This window comes from Cygnus olor, chromosome 10 (genome assembly GCF_009769625.2).
Source record: "Cygnus olor isolate bCygOlo1 chromosome 10, bCygOlo1.pri.v2, whole genome shotgun sequence".
Lineage (NCBI taxonomy): Eukaryota > Metazoa > Chordata > Aves > Anseriformes > Anatidae > Cygnus > Cygnus olor.
In genome coordinates this window covers 15,105,121-15,126,913 of record NC_049178.1, presented here as the reverse complement: position 1 = coordinate 15,126,913, position 21,793 = coordinate 15,105,121, and the positions used below count along the sequence as shown (strand labels likewise).

General features: G+C 41.4%; 1 protein-coding gene across 4 annotated transcripts in view; it reads right to left on the bottom strand.

Annotated features, from left to right (window-relative positions):
- ATXN7 (ataxin 7) overlaps positions 1 to 21,793 on the bottom strand; it is an 83,163-nt gene that overhangs the window by 27,406 nt on the left and 33,964 nt on the right. For 2 of the 4 annotated variants that reach the window (XM_040568304.1, XM_040568303.1), the window contains one exon: positions 9,894 to 9,998. The exons of 1 other annotated variant lie outside the window; for it this stretch is intronic. In XM_040568304.1, the coding sequence (XP_040424238.1) occupies positions 9,894 to 9,998 (105 nt within the window). Of the gene's footprint in view, positions 1 to 9,893; positions 9,999 to 20,673; positions 20,988 to 21,793 lie in introns of those variants that run through there. One more of the 4 variants, XM_040568306.1, reaches the window with a different exon arrangement.

Genomic DNA, 21,793 nt, shown 5'->3' with positions numbered 1-21,793 from the left:
GGGGTACACGATCTACCTAACCTGCAGGATTAGCTGCAATAGAGCACAGAAGCGAGGGCTTCTGCTGGCTGCTAGATATGACAAACAGGTTCTTTGGAACCTGCAGGGTCACACGCAGAGGAGACAGCACAATGCAACTTCTGCCTGGAGGAGGAAGAAAATCCTACAGGGTAAAAACATTAGAGGATGATCTGGCTAAAAGGGAAGACTTCCTTGGGAAAGCTACTATACATAGAATCTTGAGTTAAAGATTTTCTGACAATCTTGCCAAACAGGGAAGAAAAACCCAGTTACGCGGAAACTGCTTTAACTCTCCTGGAGCTTTGTCTAATTGCATCTTTTAGAAACCAGCAGGAAGAGCGAGAGTTTCATACCAACAGTGACAACTCATTACTGGTGGAACAGAGAACAGGAAAGAGGACTAGAGGCTCTTGACGATGCTGCTTCTTTCTCTAGTACAACCTGGGGAAACTAGTTAGAATGTAATTGTAACCTCTGTGGCCAGCAGCTCTCTCAGACATCGCAGAATGTTTACGTGGGAGCAGAACAGGCGAGTTTATTAGGAGTTTATGTATTAGACACTGATGGCTTCTGCATCATTTGGCTGTCGTTCAAAGGATTAACCTGTTGCTCTGCTGCGCAACCAAAGGAACATGTATGTAAGTTATAGGGTAAACATCTTGATTTTCTACATAAGCAGTACCTCAGGATCTTGTTCCATGAACAGCAGATAACAGGGTTTGCTGTAGGTATTTCGGCTGTTATTGCTTGAAACAGGTAACGCTATCCAGTCAACAATAGTATCACACGCTTATGTACAATTTCATGGCATATTTATCTTACTCATACACATTTTACTCATCAATACACTTACAGGTTTTACTCATCAATACTCCTAAAGGTTGCACCGTATAGGAAGTGATGCACACTCCCTCTTCTGGTAACATCTTAAGAAATCTAGTTTCTAGACTTTGTGTATCAAATGTTAGATTTTAAGTGTATCCACTTGGAGAACTCGTGGGCATTCCTCCTCCTGCTCTACCGCAAAAGCAGCCTGAAAGCTACACACACACATGCTATCCACCTCTAACTCTAAAAATTATTATTTAGACTACAGAAAATAAGATTTTTTAGATACACTTAAGAAATCCAGGAAAAAAAAAAAGGAGGGTGTGAGAAGAAAACAAACATAAGACGACGTGCACATGCATGCATTTATTCATTTCCCTCCTTGATGGTCAGCACCTCATAGAGCTGGGAGAGGTGTCCCAAGTAAAAACTGTTGTTTTTTTCCACCAAACCACACCAAACCTGAGAATGCTATGTCATTACGCAAATCACACTAATACACATCGCTGCCAAAACACTAAGAGAAAAAATACTGAAAAAGCTTCTGTTTCCTCTTGCTAAACCTCTCCTCCTTTTTTCTCCCTTCTTCCACTTTTCCCCCTCAATACAGAGTAACGAACTCAGCAATCTACCTACTTCATCCTCCCTTCTATGAGGTCATTTTCTCCTACTTTCCTTACTTAGCTTCCCCTTTATTGTCTCCATCTATTTCTTTTTAACTATGTTTTACTTCGGCTCTTTGTTTTACATTTCCCTTTTTAGCAATTCCCTTGTGTCCTCTCCTTCCCCCCCTCGGACACACACCCCCAGACTGCACACCACTTCACTGTAGCTGCAGGGAGAGCTCTGCCAAGCCGCAGTCCTCCTGCCCATGCTGGCTGGCTACTGCCACCACGGCCTCTTCACGCCCTCAGGCAGGTGCTGCACAGCTCCCAGCCCTCCTCCAGCATCGCGGCGGGACGCTGGGAGCAGTGGTGGCTTGGCAAAAAATTAACCTGACCGATGGGTACTGCTGAGATTACCTATCTGCCATCCGTAGCTGTGCTCACGGAGAAAAAGAGGCTAAGTGCAAATCCTCTCTCTTCCGAACGTGGCAGTTGTTTGAGAGATGGCTGGTGGGATGAGAGGGTACAGTCTGTGCAACTTGAAACTAGGTACTGTCATGAAAAAAACAAGAAAAACTATATTCTTTATGACAGTTCAATATTCCACACTGTTTTACGAGCTTCCCAGGATACTCCTCCCTGGAATTACGAAGAGCTGCGGTGTTCATCTGAGGTTTGCAATTCTTGGAATAATCTACTCACTGCATGAGAACACAAACTTCTCCCTCAAAATAAACGGGGAAGTCCTTATAAATACTTAAGTGCTTTGCATGCAGTTGGCTTTTGAAATTAAACTACTACTAGCCCCACTCCACCCCCAGCACCCAGTTCGCATCTCGATGGCTATGACACATTCCCAGCTCTCCTCCATGACAGCAGAAATCTTGCTTCTTTTAAAAACCGATCCAGTCTCCCTTCAGCTCCCTAGCTCCTAAACAGGTTGCAGCTTCATTCTTCTGCGCTCAGCTCAGGGCTCCGTGCCAAGCCCTGCGTGCCCATGGCCTGCCCTCGCAATGCATGCCACCTCCTCTGGCTGAGCTCCAGCTTGAAGGAGTGGCTTAGGCGCTAGAAAGAGCCCTTTTAGCTGGGAAGGAAACCTTCCAAGGACGTGGAGCATGTAAACCGGTGCAGAATTGCCTTCTCTGCATCTGCAGAAAGTCTGAAATAGTTCTGAGAGCTGTGTTCGGCTCCACAGGCCGAATTAATTTTGAACGATGCAACTTAGCATTGAATTTTAGGTGAGTTACCTCTCTCATTTTGGATCACTTTTAACCGTAAGCCTGACGCGACTATTCCAGCTGGCTTCTTCCAAGGTGAAGCTGAAGTCAAATACACTCAACAGCTACTTTATGAGAACTACTTGTTTTCTTCAGATCTTACTAAATCTGTCAATCAATACACAAACTTTGTCCCTCTCGCTGAGCAAGTACTTTTGTAAAGCAACAGCGAACATGGCAGCGCTTCCTCTTTTCCCACAAAGATAACTATCTTTATTCTTTCTTTCCGCTTGTTCTCCCCGTGCTGATGTCTACCTTGAAAAGGGAGCAGTCTGCCTCAGTCTCTGCGTACTTAGCAAGGTAATTGTTACGAAGGAGCAGGGTTTCCATGTGACACCTGTATAATTATCTATGTTAGCCTTGTTTTTAACATACTTCAACCTTTTAGTGAGAACAGAATAGCAAAGATATTCTCTGTCCAGCCAGTTGTAAAACACAAGGATTTCTGCACGTAGGCCTTCTGCTATGGCAGAACAGCACGAAATTTGGTTCATGCTAACCGAAGGTAAGAAAAGCCAAAAGCGCACCAGAACATTTTTAAGTTTACAATATTTTAGCACGTGGTGCTGTAGACAGAATAACGTGAGTTACATCGTAAGCAGTAAGCTGAGCAAATTTCTTCTTTAAATCTGAAGCTGAACACCATAATTTTCATGTTCGTTGACACTTAATATTGCTTTACATCTTCAACTTTACAAATCCAGGTGCCCACAAAAAAGGCAAGTTTTAAGAGAAAACTGCCATCAACTTCGTAAACAGACTCCCTCCATTTTCACGTAATAAACAAAGACCACAGCCGTTATGCTTACACAAATAGCTTTCTGCACAAGAACTGCCTGCAATGGTACAATGAACCACAGTATATAACTTCACTACTCCTGAAAACCTGCGTGGCACAACTGCTAGTGACTTGAAATCCCACCTCACCCACTCCGTATTCAGCTAAAGGTTTTGGGGTACACATTGCAAACCCCAAACATATTTACAATTTCTTTCCAGGTGGTAACACTTCCTTATTTAATGATGCATTATTTTTAAATAAGTAAATAACCAATTGAAACAGTTTTCCGGGATGAATCCTGTACTGACCTCTGAGCCCATTCCCTTCTGGGAATACGCCAAGACAACTCTTGCAAAAGTTACAGAATTTCACCCATCTCTGCCAAGAAATTAAACTAGTTGTTGCTGGACCCAGAGACTAAGATTCTACTGCTGGAATTTTGACTGTGTGAACTACTGCAAGAGGGCTCCATGTTTGAACAGAAGCTGGTGAAGCTGCCAATGATAATTTGTTAAATCGTATACATTTTCTCAGGCTATAAAATGACAAATACCACCTGTGCGTATTTGGCAATATGCTTGGCAGATTACTCCAGCACATCTGTCACACACCAGATAATATCAAAGTTTTATTTTGGTTACTAGACTACTGTAGAAGATTACCAATACCCAAGAATATTCCTATAATTTATATCAAGCATTTTCACACCGCTTTAAAAAGTCATTAGTGAACACTGGACACTTATTTACTCAAACAAATTACTTGCTGCCAAAAGCATGCAAGCCATAATGAAGGCTTATCCTTCCAAAACACAGACGAGCTCCTGCAATCTCCTACAATAAAAAAGAAAAAAAACAATACAAAACCCACCGAACAACAACCCCCCACCCTGATCCTCAGGTCCAACGGCTTTGGAACAGGATTCAGTACATTCTTTTCTTTTCATATCTACATCAAACGCTGCCTTGTACAGACACTATCTTTGATTGTAATACTTGCTAGATAGTCTCTCTCTACTTTTCTAAACATGCAGCATCTGCAGAACTTCAAAAAAAATTAGAATTATTAAATACTGATGTCAGATTTCCAGAACAATTAGCTGCTGCCAAATTTGAGATAACAAAAAATGGGTAGGACAAATTTATATTCAATTCACACTATGTCAAAAGAAATCAAGTACATTATGCTGCAGGGCCTGTAATACTTAAATTACTTGTGATATAACATCTGAAATACAACAGACTATTATCAGGGATAGTTAAGGGATCACTTACCCCAATTAATATCACAACAACTATCACCCTCTGAATGCAAGCACTTAACACTCCCCTCACCACCATCCCCAAAACCAAACCAAAACAAAAAAATTCCACCACTTATGACAAGCCAAATCAGTAAACCTGCTAACTAAAGGTGGGTGTGAGAACTGGTCGAGGGAGGAAGGAGTACGGTTATACAGTCAGAGGTACACATAGATGAAAGATTCACGTGAGACTTTACAGTGACTTGCTGGATCCAAGTATGTGAACGTCTGTCCCCGCTGCCAGGATGTGCCCTGTTGGTCTCTCCAGGCTGAGAACAAGACTGGGTGCTGATCTTCTCTATTCCAGTCCCACCTCCTCCTAGACAGCTCAGGTGTGCGAATCTGTGTTGTTATTCCTCCAGGTTTAAATGTGCCCCGAGCAGAAACTCCGATGCTTAGGAGCTTCCCCTTGGCTCACAGAGCAGCAGAAAGCAATGCTCAGAGCGGGTGCTCACCTTTGTTACTGCATGCCAAACCTATGGAAGTTAATCAAAACATTGGACATAGCTCTTTAATGACTCAACAACCTGACACACTGTAATGGTCTCTTTCCAGTGCTCGCTGAATTAATGGTTTCCACAATCACTGCATGACTCACAAACACTATCAGCTTATGTTTCACAGGTAGCCTTCCTTATGTTTTCGTACAGATTGCTGGGAAGTTATAACCCCACTTCATGTTTACAGAAGCCAAGGCACAAGTGAACCAAGAAACTCTGCAGAAGAAGGAAGAACATAAAGGAAAAATTAGAGGGAAGAAAACCCGTATCTCTAAACTGATGCTCCATCCACACTAGCGAGCTATCTCCTCTCTCCTCTGAGCCACAAACCAGCGCGGATGGTGAAGAGAAGCAGCTTTTTCCAGACAAGAAGCTGATAACCACAGGGAGACAAGATAAACCCGTGGAACGGCTGAAATACCAGCGAAAGGTCATATGGACCCAAAAACATGTCGCTTCAGGGTTTCCATGAAGTACCTGAAATAACCATAGCAATGGCTTCCACAGAGAGCAACGTTTTGCTGTAATACAGCAACCTTCTACATAGGGAGAATGGTTTTAAGGGGAAAAAGGGAATAAAAGGAACACATTTGATCCTAACACAGACACGTCCTGCTAGCTGCCAAGGAGGTCTTCCTGACAAGTACGAGGGTTAGCAATTTGACAGACAGCAAAGTCATTTTTACTGTAAGAATTAACATAGTACGAGAGGAAACTGTGCAGGCACTCCAGAAACACACCCAATTTAAATACGGAAGGAGAGAATATGCTGCATGGAAGCTGGAGAGGCTGGCACACGATCACCCAGCCTGACGAGTGGAACTGGAGAAAAATACTGTGCTTTTTCAGAGGAGGTCAGCACGATAAAGAGATCTCAGGTGCTTCGCCCACAGGACGGAAAGCCTGCACGTTACAGCTTTGTCAGTCCTTCACCTTTGATTGATCTTGACTCATTCAAGGAAGATGCTGATACCACAAAAATGCAACCATTCAAAAAGACGCTGCAAGAATACTGGCAATAAAGTCCTGAGATCATCTGTTCAGTCCCGTGGATGAAGCAGCTGAGGTCTGACAGAGCGATGATTTGTTCTGAAAAGCTGGCCAGCCCCTCCTCGGCTGGCTCCCCTGCCCTGCTACCGCCCTACGGCAAGCGGGGAAAGCAATTTGAGCACGCTGGCAGGCAGCTGTTGTACAGAGACCAGGAGAAATCTAGCTCTATGCACTTAAAAACAGACTGTACAGGGTTTACCGTGTAGACAATTAAATTTACTTATGGCCCATAGAAAAGGAATATCGAAAGTGGACTTCAGATAATTCTTTGTATCAGATTGCTTTTAAAAACTGCTGACAGATTTTGACCACTACACATGGTGCCATGCATACCAAACACCACAGAATTTTACAAATCAATGGTAGTACAAATCAATAGTACAGAATAAGTTGTTAAAATGGCAATTCATACTCCAAACATATACTTAGATTGCCTCAAGCAAAAGTTAATTTTGAATTAGTAACTCGTCTAGTCACATTAAAAAAACATGAAATATAAAAGCGTGTTTTATACAAATATATGTGACTTGTATCAGTAAAGTATTTCACTGAAAAGGTAAAATATTCTGATAAATAAATTTATGTTTAAATTATTTCTGACTACATGTGGTTCAGAAAAAAAGCAAACTATCAAATGTCCTGCAATGCACTTTCAGCCTACCTAAGCAGTTTATCACCAATATGCTTTGGAAGAAATTAATTAGCTCATTAGGCTTAGTTAATAGTTTGTTTACCATTCCTTTGACATAAGTGACGTTTTAACAGAGAATATTCTACTTCAGAAAACCCCACGTGACAGATTTTAAAGAACACCAAGTACAAGCAACACATACCACTGCAAATTGCAGAATATTTTAAGAGATTACCATTTCTCTGGTAACAATTTAAAATAACCTCTGAAGACTGAGAACCTTACAAAAAGGTACAGCTTCATTGACGCACTGTAATTTTTAAGAACATGTTAAAAGGAATCGCTCCTTTTTAAATCTCCAAAACAAAGCCACAGATGAAGACCTCATTCAGGGAAAATGGACTGCGGTGAATCCATTTTTTTTTTCCGTTGGTATCACTAAATTGTATTTTTGTTTTAGGAGAACTGTTACGTTTTGAGGACTTCAGTTATTTCCTTCTCTAAGTACACTGAGCAAAAGAATCCACTGCTGAGGTAATCAATCACCCCTCCTATTACCAGCTTTCACATTCGGTTTGGTAAAACGAGGGCCAACCGTGTTTCGAGAATGTGAAGACTGATAAAAAAGGAGACAAGATTGATAGCTCTATACAAAATCAAAGTCAGCCCTCTTACCTTTCTGAGACTATTAGTTTGGCAAACTAAGGTCTTTTAATAATTTACACCCCACCCAAGCCTGTTTTTCTCATCAGATTGGCTCCTCCCATTTCCTCTGCAAGCTGCAGCACTTGTTTAGCGTCTTCATTGTTCAGAATGGGCTTAAGAAATACTAAGAATAACCTTGTCATTTCCATGCCTTCCTTCTACACTTCTCCCAAAGTATCAATCTGCCATTGACAGGTTTACATCAGAGAAACATTACTACTTAGAGATCGTGCTCCTACAACGTGATACAGAATAGGAACACCACATTAGTATTTCTTCTTTAATCTTTTATAAATATTTTCTACACCTTCACTTTGTGATTTCCTCTTCACTCTGTTCCTTTCAAATTGCAAGTAATGGTTACGGAAGGGCTTGAATTAGAATAAAGTAAACCTCTGGTAACGTGTTTAACACTGATACAAGCAGCATTACAACACCCAGCCTGTCCATGGCCATGGCCAAGGAGCGATGCTGTGCCTGTTCAGTTCTTGACCTGTTTCTTCAATCTGCCCACAATGCTGTCATGCCTGCAGCTACAACGCTGGCTCCTAGAGTATGGATACCCGTTTACAAAGATGGGTAGTTGGAGATCACCAATTCATTTCAGAAAGTCAGCCCAAAGAGTTTGCAGATGCCAGCAGCTCTCCATCAGCACCAACGTGAGCCAGCCCTGTATTCCTGACCTTGAGACGGAAGACTCAACATGCCAACACTCAGAACTGGGTACCGTCCAGTCCTCCCCCATACATTTATTTTTAACTGTCAGAATCAATTTAATATGATATTTTAGAAGGACTTATTGGACACCCCAAACTGATACTCAGTGACAGGTGAGGAATCACACTGGCAAGGAGCGGACTTACTCTCAGCTGATACAAAGGCTTAGAGCACCCAGAGTTAGAAAAACATATTGCCTTCTGTTCTCCTGGCTCCCTGCAGCCCTGGAAACATAAGTTGTTTTTGGTTTTTTATTTTATTACTACTGCCATCCACAGATGAACAAGCAAACCAGTAAGAATTATGTCACAACTCCTATCAGATTCTTCTCTGAGTCACTCTGTGCAACACGACTGCAGAAATCCAGCAGCAAGGTTTGGGACATAACCTACACGACATCATAACACAAAAACCAAGCGAGAGGTGGAAAGGGATAAGCAGCACACCCTCTGCACAGCACAGGAAGACCCTTTCCCAGTCTCTAGGAAGCAGCAGGAGCAAGTAGCAACTCCTCTTGCCAAAGGGCTGGAGTATTTAAGATGCAAGAAAAGCTATGCCTTGCTCTGAGCTCTGGGAGAGGCTCCCCACCCATATCCAGCATCTTCTATCCTTTTTAAGCAGCAAGGCAAGCAGTGGTGTACTGGGCTAGAAAAAAGGGAACACGCACAAACAGACACACACACAGAGGGAGGAAGGAGTAGTTCAGAAGATGCTTTGTCTATCTTTTGTTTCCTAACCAAGTGCCAATACACCTCCTCGATTTCTCAAGAAACGAAAAGCTGAATACTGAAAACCTCCTATTCAAATATTGACATCAAAATGTGTGATGTTAATTTCTAGTCTTGAGAGGTGTATGGAAAAGAAGAACTGCCTACCTCCCCCCGTTACGTTCTGTAGGAAGTGAGAGAACACTTGAACTTGCATAGCACTTCACGTTTTGTCAGTCCTCTATAAACATTGGCTAGCACCAACAAAATTGAGAGCTTCCTAGCACAGTTTATACACAAAACCATCTGACCATTAAAACAAATACAGATTGATACTTCTGAAAATAAATAAGCAAGCTTACTGCTCCTTTGGAAAGGTATTATGTTATAGGGCAGAATTTGTAAGCTTAGCTTTTAGCTAAGTTCACACTGCAACAGGACTTCGTGTAGAAAAATAATCGGTGTAGACATGGAGAAATGACACACACAGACACAAACACGCTACACAAACCGTCTGTGAAATACACTATATATGCCATTTCAAAACTGAACTGCATGCTTGCAGTGTTTCAAGACATTAAAAAATTAAAAAGGAACAAGATCTTCACGTAACTGCATTACAACGCATATAAAATGATTAAACACAGGTTATGTTCTTTGACATTATTTATAACGTAATGATCCATGTACCATCAATTTAAAAAAAATTGCCAGGCTTAATCCTGATTTAACCTCACCCTTAATTATTAAAAATAGTTAAGCACTTACCATAATGTGATTGAAATGCCTGTGGTTTTACGACCTGATTACAGTGGTTACACATCACCAAATAGAAATCATCATGAGCCGGGCAAAGACCAAATATTGGCATATCTAAAAACAAAAAGACAAAATGGCATATCTCTCAGCTGCTTACAATTATTGAAGAACAGTTTAATTACACAGCCATGACACTAGTGTTGAATCATAATTTTAATACATTTGTTTAAAATTTGAAAATGAGAAAAAAAGCATATAATGCAATGGATAATTTTGTGCTGGAGTGTTACAAAAGCAAAAATCTTCCTACAAAGATAAATGTAAAATAAGCGATTATTTGTAGAAAACATTTATTAGAAATCTGATTTAGGACTTATTATTTTATACCAGATGTAAGAACAGAATAAAAGACTGACTTCAAATGACAGACACAACATAAGAGGGGATGTTTTATGTATGCTGAAACGGGTTTGGATTTTATTCCAATTTCATTAAATGAGCTCTAAAATGAAGTTTATTTTCTATTTAATTTTTTTTTAACCATTTTAGATGAACAGTCATTTACCAGGCAGTATTACATGCCTAATGGTTTCATTTGTTTAACAGTGCATTATAGTCCAGCCATCTGCTGCCAGAGATCTGTGTAACAGCTATATGAGAGAGAAATAGAGAGATAACAGTATGTCAGAGCATGTGTGGATTTTGGAGATAACACACATACTTGCAGACTTTTACTAATAAAAAAAAGTTTCTGCAATGTTGCTTTTAAGAATACAGCTTGTTAAGAGTACAGTTTAACATTTAAAACTGCATTCATAGACTACTGAGGCATTATATACAACATTTACTATAAAACTTAAAGGTCTATTGCATTAATACAACTAAATATTATTCACTAGAAGACAAAAAAAAGGAAACTGCACACATAATAGTGTATAAATTCATTATTGCCAAAGAGCATGGCTAAGGGATCTACAGCACCATTTAATTGATTAAGACCAATATAAGAAAACTTATTTTCTTCTAAGAATACTCAGTAATCAGTTCATAAGTTAACAGTAAGTTAGAAATTAAGAAAGTTAAATTTATGTACCTCTGTGCTAGAAGTGACCCCAGAGTTTTGTTTTAAAGTTATTACTTTGCCTATGTGCATTTTTAGCAACATGCTACATATGATTAGAAAAATATGTTTGTTCACGAATGGAAGAGCAATTGTTCAATAACTGGAGTAGGCTGTGTTTTAAGAACGAATGTGACATAACCCAAGGTAAACAACGGCAGCGCAATGCTGTCATCCCTGCAGAGCCCCCCGGACTCCACTTTGTTTCTCGCAGACAAAAGAATGCATCCACACCGAACAGCTTCCAGAACTAAGGGCTCCCTTTGTGATAAGCGTTTTCCTCCATAAAAAAAAAAAAAGGAATTACTTTTCTTTAAAAAAATAAAGAGGTCTCCCAGGTTTTCCAAAAACCTTATTAGCGCTATATTAAAATTAAATACCATACCTGTAATAACAGCTGCAACCAGATTTCGCATTTGGGCCCAAATACAATGACCGTGGACATCTTAAGTGGCTGTGACAGATCACAGCTATGCTTATCTAAATCACAGGCACTTCTTAAGCAATTGTGGTTACATTAAAAAAAAATATGAACCGATTTGCACTTCACTGAGTACCGAGACTTTCATTGTTTTTTCATTTGTATGATAGTTTTGCAGAGAAATGGTTCAAGACCTCAGGCACACCTATCTTACTGCTAACTAGGCAAAACCCTGTGAACAGACCCCAGGAGAAAATGAGATAGGAACAGTAAACTTCTGTTTTTCAATCTCTACTTCCTGTGATTTAACATTAAGCTGGTTAAGGAAAATATATATGTAAAAATGTAACTGTCCTTGGTTAATACTCCATTCAGGAGTTCTTTGGGCACGCCTGCCTGAAAGTTTCCACAAATACTCCACAGTCACTTCCATTTGACTCCTAATACACCGTGATGAATGGGACAATAACAGTGTACACTGCCTGCTATTTACATTGGTAATAGCACACAGACAGGCTACTACTGTATAATATCTAACGAACTGTAAATGCACGCCCTGTAACCTGTTCCCCTAACCAAGCCTTTTCAGACAACACCGAACTCACGGCCTCTACACCAGCTCGTACAGAACGCAAGGTGGGGGGAATAAAACCTCTAACCCAAGACAAGGATTTCCTACTTCTGTGCATCTTGCAAGACAAAGCCCTCCTTGGCATTAGTCACGCTCTCTCTATTCAAGCACCCTCTTATGAATATTTGCTGGAAATACAGAGCTGTAATTTTACACTACAAGTGAAGCAAACTAGCAGACATTGGTGTAAACAAAAGTGTTTTCCCGTTTCAGTTTCAGGATCCCAAGAAATCTGAATCATTTAGAAGCGCTCCCCTACACCGAGAAGCACTTCTTTAGAATTTTAAAATCAAAGCTCCAAGCGCTAGAAACCAATGCCAGAACACTTAAATACACAAACTCATGAGAAGTAAGATCAAATTCTAAGAGTAAAACCAGTTGACACAGAAAAAAGGATTTGCTGCACACACAAAATCACAACTGTGATTCCAAAGGAAGTCAGGCACAAGGCTGCAGCCAGACCACGCGAGCCAGTTTCGAAGACCTTCCTCCCCCTAGTGCGCCACGACCACCCATAACTGAGCATCATTTAATGCAGCCAGCGAGGGAGTACTGAAAGGCAACGCAAATCCCTTCCATTCTCCTACCTGGTAAAATAAACTATAGCTTTTTATTATCAAAGCATTTATTTAAGATAGACGCCAGAAAATCCCTTTGTTACAGTAACCCGTAGGGCTCCCAGTAAGGGTGGCACCTGCCGATGCTGAGCACTGCACGGATGCGCACGGACAGTCCGAAGGGCAAGTGGGCAACAAGGAGCACAAACACCTCCCGGAGATCCGAAGATTAGTTTAACAATTGGTTTGACACTCTAAAGATTGCCATCCAGTCAAGACCAGCTAAGATGACTGGAAAAGAGCTGCGACCCAAATCCACATTGCCCAACCGAGCCTGTCTTAGGCACGTACGCTCCCACGCTTTTAATGTGCCTCACTTCACTCTAGTCCAGCAGAGCAAGAGCGGGGTTCAGGGAAGTCTTATTTCTGTTTCTGCGCTCCAGTGCGGCAAACGCCGACGTGGAGATGCTAGGAGAATGACAAAAGATATTCCGTGCAAATATTAGAGATATACAGCAGAGTTTAACAAAACTTGGAGACGGATGCTCAGTGTTTCTGCTCCCCCCACAACCCACCCCTCGTACAAGTTTGAAGTCTTGCAGCTGATATTCTCCTAATACTTTATACCTATTTCACTTAATGACATGCAAATTCGCTATTTTAAAAGTCTAATGAAGTTTATAGTATTTCACCAGTATCATTTCAGTTGAAAGATTCGAGTTGAAAGATTACTTTTTGAAATACTTGGCTGTAAATGTAAAGCCCGTGCCTCTGATGGAAGAGCCTAGCAACCATGATTCATATGTTCCTCTTTCAGAGCTGGCCTCATTTAACTCTCTCCATCTGGGAATGTTTTTCAAGGTCAAACGAGAAACTTAAAGCAAGACCTCAGCCTTTCAATTTATTTTTCATAAACATGGTATTTATATGGTGTCAACACACAAACAGTGTTATAGGAGCTGCTGCTTGCATTAATTCTATTAGCACCGTAAAGAAAAATGGCTTATTTATTTCAGAGGTATTAGACCTCTGAACACTGCGACCTCCAGAATTCATTTAAATGTAACTCAACTACAGTGTTTTGAAAAGAGATATATTTAAATGATATATTCCTGTACTCTTCCCCAAGAATAGTACAAGCACGTGCCATAGATACATCCGAGGTATCTTAACTGCGTTATTTGCTGACTACGTAATAAGGGAAATGCTTTTTATACAGAAAAGGCCAAGTCAGCATGTTTTCTGATAAAAATGGAAAAACAATAATAACAGACAACCTGACGTACCCTACGACAAGTAACAAGGAGCTCAGCATATCTACTCTGAAAGACTTTCATAAACTGAGCTGTCATCTCCTCCTCCACCACGGCACGTGGAAGCAACACAAGGCAGCGAGTAATTTCACCGGGTTTTCAGCATTCCCCTTCAGGATCGTAACACTACCGATGCTCGTCGTCACTAAAAGTACCTGTGTGTGTACTCTCAGTTCTACTACTTAACGTCACAGACAACAGAACAAATAAAACAGACTGAAAACACGCAGTTCGATAACAGGGCGACAGTTTGCATTTATTGAGTCACTAGAATCAGGGAATTCAGTGACTAACACAGCTCCATTGCGTAATTTTTTTATTTTTATTTTTTAACCCCCCAAATCTACCCCATTTCCTACAAATCTTGTCCCTTTTTCGATTGGGACCATTGTGCAATGCACCTATCCTAGCAAATAGTAAGACAACATCTGTTCTAGGATTACCATGGACAAAACATCACAAAAAAGTGAGGTTGAAATCTTCTCCAAACCAGCAACCTCTACAGAAAGACAACCAAAGGAGCCCAAATCCTGGCTGTTTTCAGGGACCAGAAGGCAGGTTTCCTATTTTGCAGAAGTCTGCTCACCACAATTGAGAAAACAAGGAGAGTGAAAAGTGAAACACAGGAAGAGAAAGCAAAAGCTGCTGAGGAGAGAAACGAAAGGGCAAAGATAAACTCTCGGAGTTATGGTAAAAGAACAGAAAGCTTGATGGAAAAAAAAAAAAAGTGGCAAGAATACATAAAAGTACTGCATAAATGTTTTCCAGACAGACCGCTGCTAATGCTCAGTTCTTCCCTATCCATTTTCAGCACAAACATCTGCTTAGGAGAACTGTTTTTTTCAAAGTCTGTGTCTGATTTATCACCAACACACATGTACTGCTCCCAGTGCAGTAATGCTTGACAAGGAACATTTCACATGCCGATGCCCAACGTGGACAGTAACATGTTTTGACTACGGAGACCTCCACAGCACAGCGTAACGTGCCTTAAGCACAGCCCCAACCCGATTATACTTCCCGAGTGTTTTCATCAACTCGGGTTACTATCAGATGTAACCCCATTAAAATGCAATGTGCTAGATTACTAACTTCACACTCAAACCAGCTTTAACTCCCCATTATCTTTACAATTCCCCAGCCACAGAATTTATTTTTCTTTTTACTGGGGCCTGATCCAAATCCACTTCGAGTAAACGTCCCAACTTTCACCAATCCACTAGGCTTTCCAATAAGATATCGGGGAATAGTTTTGGAGCTATAATATCCAGAAATTGCAAATATATCCCATTATTCTGAAACGTTGCCAAATCTGAATTGTTTGAATTACTTACTTCACGGACCAAAACTTTTAAGTTCAAATAATGTACACAAAAGCTATCTTGAATACATTTACTCCACACTCGTGTTTTCTGCTCTTGTTAGAACAGAATTAGTCTTGAACAAGCTAAGGTAAAACAATGTGTACGAACATAATTTTTAACTGGACTTTAAATGGTAGATCTCTTTCTCTAAAGGCATGCTTTTATTAGAACTTAAGATAACACAATCTATCACTTATGTCTGAAAGAATGTCAAAAAGGGGAGGAAAAAATAATACTAAAATAACTTTTGGCAGGGCAATTCAGACACAGGTGCAGTACCTTAAAACTAGCTGACAACTTGAAGGAAAAAAGTTGTGGTGTCACCTCCCATAATTTGCTTAGGACACTTGCCCCAGCTACAGTCTCATCCTGTTAAAGCAATAAAATATTTCTGTTGTGTTACCCTTTCCAGTTGTGGAGAACACGCATATCAGTTTCATATCTGAAAGCAAACAAAAACTCCCAAGCGACAATTTTTAAAGCTTGTGATTTGGGGAAGGAGGCATGAGGAGGGAGAAGGAAGGCGACTAACGCGGCATTCAGGATCACGTGAAACGGACTGCGCCGCACAAGGGCAGATTTCAAACAAGGCTGAGCTTGGTTAAAAATCAGACTAACGGCTTACACTAAGTCCAAAAAGCCACATTTCTGCCAAGAGATCTGCACAGCAGGAGTCAGCGCGATCTGTTGCTGACGTCAGTTGTCAATAACAGGCAATTTTCAGGTGCGAGTTGGATCTCAGATGTAAACTTGGGGCACTGAGCTTTCTGCTCCAACAGCGCTACAGCAGATCTGTCCCCAAGCTATGCCTCGTCCACACAAAAACTGCAACTGCACGGTAAGTTGTCTTAACTAAAGCTCCATCACTTCACATAGCCCCCTGAATTTATTTCATATGAACATTAAAAAAGAATGTTAAAAAAAAAACCACCAACAACAAAAAAACCCAACCACATATTATCTAAGTTAGCATCTCAAAATGTACCTTTCGTGGACACATTTAACTTTCTGCAACCACAATATTATTTTCTAACCAATATTTTTCCAAACCGTTTTCCAGAAACAGACCCAACTACTTATCATTCACGAACACACATCTGTTTTTGTATACTTATCAATGTTAAAATGAAATTAAACTACTGGCAAAGTAGTTTTAACTGGGTACTACGCTAGATGATGATAATAATAAGAAGAAAGAGTATTCCTAAGGAGATATCATAATCAAAATAAATAAAATTGCATAATATTCAGAGTGCTTGGTGACCAATTATGCAAGGTTTAAATCAAAATAAGAGATACTAGTAAAATATGCATATTTGAGGGTGTGCGTGCAGAACTCCAAGTAACGTACACATACATATTAACAGAGAACATTTTATGAAGCATACGTGCAGGCACAACAAATTTGTGCTTGCAAAGAATAAATGCATAATCAAACAAGCTAAACGTAAAACTATCCCATTTACATATAGAAGCAGTTCAAAACAAAATCAAAAACCCTAGCCTGCACAACTTACCCTCATGTGGCCTCTGATAAAAAAAAAAAGAACCTTTTAATACAAAATACAGCAAAACAAATGGACGTTCCCAGCCTCCACACTGCCAAAGTGAAAAGCCAGAAGAAACCTAAGCTGTTTCATTTAGGCTCAAAGGGAAGTGGTGCTACCAAAGTATTTTCTGCAAGGTTACCGACTTTGAAATTCATTGCCAACTCCGCTCTGTACATCCTTAAGTAGCTTACATTTTTTTGCACACACAGCTTTCAAAGCGCAGCTATTTGAGGAGGCATTTGAAAGGCACAGCTCTTCCTGGGCTCTGAGCACAAGTGTGTGAACTTTGTTTCACCATGCAGTTGCTGACTGATAGGCTGAAGGAGGGAACAGCTGAAGTCTTGATTCAATGTTTTCATTGCATTTTCCACTTTGGCAAACGTAGCAATTGCATATGCTTTTATTAAAGTCCTAAGAATACCCAAACCTCAAAGTTTTGGCTCAGAGAAGTGACTTTCACTTCGAGAGGAAAAAAAACAGAACCTAGTTTAACCATGCGCAGTAGCTGCATTACGAGATTTGATCAGTCGTAGATCTTTACTAGTATTGCAGTCCTTTATTTCTAAAAGCACAGCCCTTTCTCTCCAGCCTCCTTTTTGAGCACAAGACAGCCTAGTTTTCCAAAGGAATACAAGCTACAATTCTGCAAGGATCAATTAGTGTATGATTTTTTTATTTTGCTTCCCCAGATTTAAGGCAGAATTTTGCACCACGAGACTTGAAAGGGTAAAGGATGACCTACCTTCGACCGCTCGCGTTTTCCACGTACTCAGCCATAGTGCATCCCCTGGACCACCCCCTCCACCTTCCCCTCCAGCATCCTGCGGGCAGCAAAACTCCTCCTCGCATAACCGAGCAGCAAATCCAAGCAGCAGCCCTTCTGCGAGGTTACGAACACATGACCGCTGCAACTCTTCCCATAGTCTTTTCTCCCTTGCAGAACGCAACACTGACAATTGTTACCTTCTCCAAGATTTAACAGTCTTGGGATATTCCTACAGCAAGCCCACTGGTAAAAACCAGAGCAGCAATCACCAGCGAGAAGTGTGTCATGCACGCAGGCACCTGCAGCCTAGTGTGCAGCTGGGGGTTCTAATTTTAGGCTGCCAAGATTTGAATGTTCCTGTAATTATATATAAAACACACTAAAGCAGACATCCAAGTATTGAGTTAAATTCTTTGTATGTGAGTTCAGCTACGTGCAATTAATCTTTTAAAAATCTAACACAAAACGTATTTTTAAATTGTTCATTCAAAACTTCAGAACTATTAAACCGTTTTTCAAAGCTGATCCTACAGAATAATAAAAAATTTCAGTGAGCACGTTTCCAGCAGATTGTCTTTAGAAAGACCGATTTATAAATTTCACGGTGAAATACAAGTACCATATTTAAAGCTTTTCAGCAGATAAAAAAGTCTCTCTGTACATATTGTATCGTTAAATTAGGTTTTCATCAGCAATTTGAATGAAGTCAGTCATCTGCAAAAACTATTCCATTTACTCATTAATTAGTTTTCAGAGTGGAGGATATTTTAAACTTCTCCAGCCAATTTGTATAATATTACATAAATGCTGAACATATAATTTGTCATCACTCTCCATATAACAAATCTTCATTTAAAGTCATACATTATTTTTAGGTGACATGATCTCATCGTGCAATTTCAGGGAAGCCAAAAAATTATTATTTGTGTTTCCGTGGCAAAAATAAATAAATAGTTACGTATCTAATCCTTAAATAACTTAAGGAACTCTCAACATTGAGTTTAATTTAGTATTTGTGATATAAAAATTGGAATTAAGGGAGAAAAAAAAAAAGAGGTTTACCCAGTAATACTAATATCGGGGGTCACACTTCACTTACTATGCAGAAGAACAGGATCTTTTACATGGGGAAAAAAAAATTTCTGGCCAAGTAATTAGTCACAACCCTAGCCTCAGTTAAAATTAACTATATCATCCAGTGAATATTCTAAATTATTTCTTTTCATATACCTCAAAGAATGCTACTGTTTTAACTGTTTAAACATCAACAGTTTTTTTAATCCTCTTTTATATACAGCCCTCTGTGAACTTTGCAGCAGCTGTACTTTTGTAGAAGGAAAAAGGAAGTTTGTTTTATTTAAATCTAAACTTACGGTGTACATAAAACTGCTCATTGCAGCAGCAGTATTTTGATGCATTATGACTGCAAATCGTGAGTGCGTTCCAAGTTCCTCACCCTCTCCCAGCTCTTATCTAGACATGCTTTTGAAGAAAAAAAAAAATTGGCATGTGTGGCTCAACAGAAGTTCTTGCAATCTTTCCCTGTGTAACTAACTGCCCACATCACACCACAGCAATGCCATTAGGTGCTGGCCAGATCCTGGCACTCAGCAACTGAGGAAGTAGAGAAGTAACAACCATTCCCTTACAAATTTATACATTTTCTTACTAACTGAGACCTGGACAAATACAATGTAAAGACAACTACATCATTTCTGTTAAGAAAATAACAATGAAACATACCATAAGATTTAAAAAGAATGTAAACACGAGAAGCGGCATCAGAAACACCAAAGTCAACATAACCTTTAAAAATATGAAGTCTTTCAAACCAATAAAAATAAGAACTAGAGACAGTTATGCATCCTGTGCACGATGGCATCACTGCAGTCTCCATATTATAAACAAAACAATCAGGTAAGACATTGCTTTCCCTCCCACACAGTGCATGCACCGTGCTCGCCTATGAACCTGTTCTGCTCTCTTCCCTGCTGACCGCAGCCCAGCTCCTCTGTGACAGCAGCAGGGCATCGCTCCCCAGCTCTGCAGAGACACGGCGCCTTTCTGCAGGGAATGCTGCGCATGCATTTTTGCATCATGCACTTGATACCTGAGGCAGCACATCAGCATATACCAAAAAAAAAAAAAAAAAAAGGAAATACAAATGACCTGTCAACTGAATTCTGTTTCAGTATTTTCTTTTATTAGGCAATCTATAGGCAATCTAGTTACCTAAACCTACCCCACCCCTGCCACTCCCATTCTCCATACACTTGAACATCCACTTCAAAAATGAACGTGTTTCAATCTTGTTTCATACAGCTATATGGAAGCTGATGCCTGTCGTTTTTGGAATACCACCTTACATTTCTGCATCCCCCTCAACTTGGCAAGCCCTTTTAGTTCTTCCATTAAAATTTACTTCCTTTGCTTTACACATTTCCTAACAGTTAATTTGATACGATGTAAAAAATAATTATGCAAGTTGCACAGCAACAGGCATATAAATGTCCTGCAGCCAAAAAAACCCACAACAGTACTGTGGTACTTAATAGGATTAAAAGATAAAGTGGAAAATAAAATAATGTTTTTGTTGTTACAACAAAGTAAGAGCTAACCCACTTCTAATAGGTTTGAGCACACAGGTAGTGACACTTACTTTAAAACTTAGACATTGCATGACTAGAGAAATAAAGATGACTGAACATTTCAACAGTCTAGCTGAGGAACTGGTAAACCCTAAGACTTCACGCAGTTGATATATTGGAAAAGGAAAGAAGAATTTACTCGGACTATATAACACACTGATTTGGTTGGGCTGGTTTAACTCACACTTTTGACAGACACTTCTAAGGCTACTTCTCTCCTCCGGCCCCACTGCAGCTAGAGGTCCTCTCGGTGCACTTGGGAGGAAGGTATATGGACACGCACCAACGCACCCAAGCGCACAGGGGGATGAAGGAAAAAACTCTTCTCCCTTCTGTAGGCCAGCTAAGAAGCAGAACATCCTACTTTTGTGCGGAAAACACCTCCCGAACTGGTCAAGAAGGCTGTAAGAAGAACAAACCTGCTTATACAAGCAGCACGCCAGAGAAATCATCCTTGTGCAGACGGAGGCAGAGGAGACACATCCAGGGCAGGGGCGGTGGGCAGCGGTGTCACAGAGCCGGGCCTGGCCGCAAGCCCGCGGGGAGGTGGCACGGAGGACGTGCAGGGTCAGAATGAAGAGGCACGGCAAAGAGCACACGGAGCCGGCATTAAAAACACCCAGAGTACAACAGCTCAGAGCTCCGACGACTGCCCCGAGATGACACAGGATGACAACGGTGAACGAGATTAAAAAGATAACAGCAAACTGAAAGGTAAACAGGCTCCTTTGACACCCTCGCAAACGGGTAGAGTTTACCAGCCTCCGGCTTTTGAAAACAAACACAGCCACCTTCCTAAAGCAGACAACTGCTGCAAACGGCTCTGGGAGAGCACCAGCTCGGTTTACGACAGAAGTGGATCCCCTTTGGCAGGAGGGCGGCTGCAGCCCGCGAGCTCCGGGACCGAGGCCTGGAGGAGGCCTGGAGGATCCCGGAGGCCCGGCGCGCCGCGAGCCTCCGGCGGGCTGGCGGTGCTGAGCGGGGCCGAGCGGGGCAGGCAGGAAGCCAGGGCCACCGCTGCCGAACCCGTCCGGCCTGTCTGCCCCGCGCCAGCCCACAATGCACCGCTCGGGGAGCTGCTCTCAGCTCCTGCTTCCAGCCACCACGCCGAGCGGCCCGGGAAGGATGCCGCAAGGAGCCCAGCGAGGGCGTCACGGGGGCACGGACACCCCCGGGGGTTCCTCCCCGGCTGGCGCTGCCTCGCAGTGCAAAATTCTCCACAACGGGGAGCCTCTGAGGGTGTTACAGACCGTCACGCCTTCATGCTGAGGAGCCTGGCCGCGGTGCCGGCACACGGTCACAGCTGTGCCCTGTGAGGATCCCTGTGTGGTGGCAGAGAACGACAGCTCTGCACCCCAAATCCTTTTTCATCCCCAGCAGTCGCGCACAAGGCTCAGAGGAGCACAGCGACAGCCCGCTCTCAACATTTCGCTCTCTTCTCCCGTGCTCTACCTACTCGGCGGATAAAAATAGCGTTCTTATCTCCAAGGCTATCAAGCCAGCGCTTCAGATCATTACGTTCAGGCCGCAGGAACGACT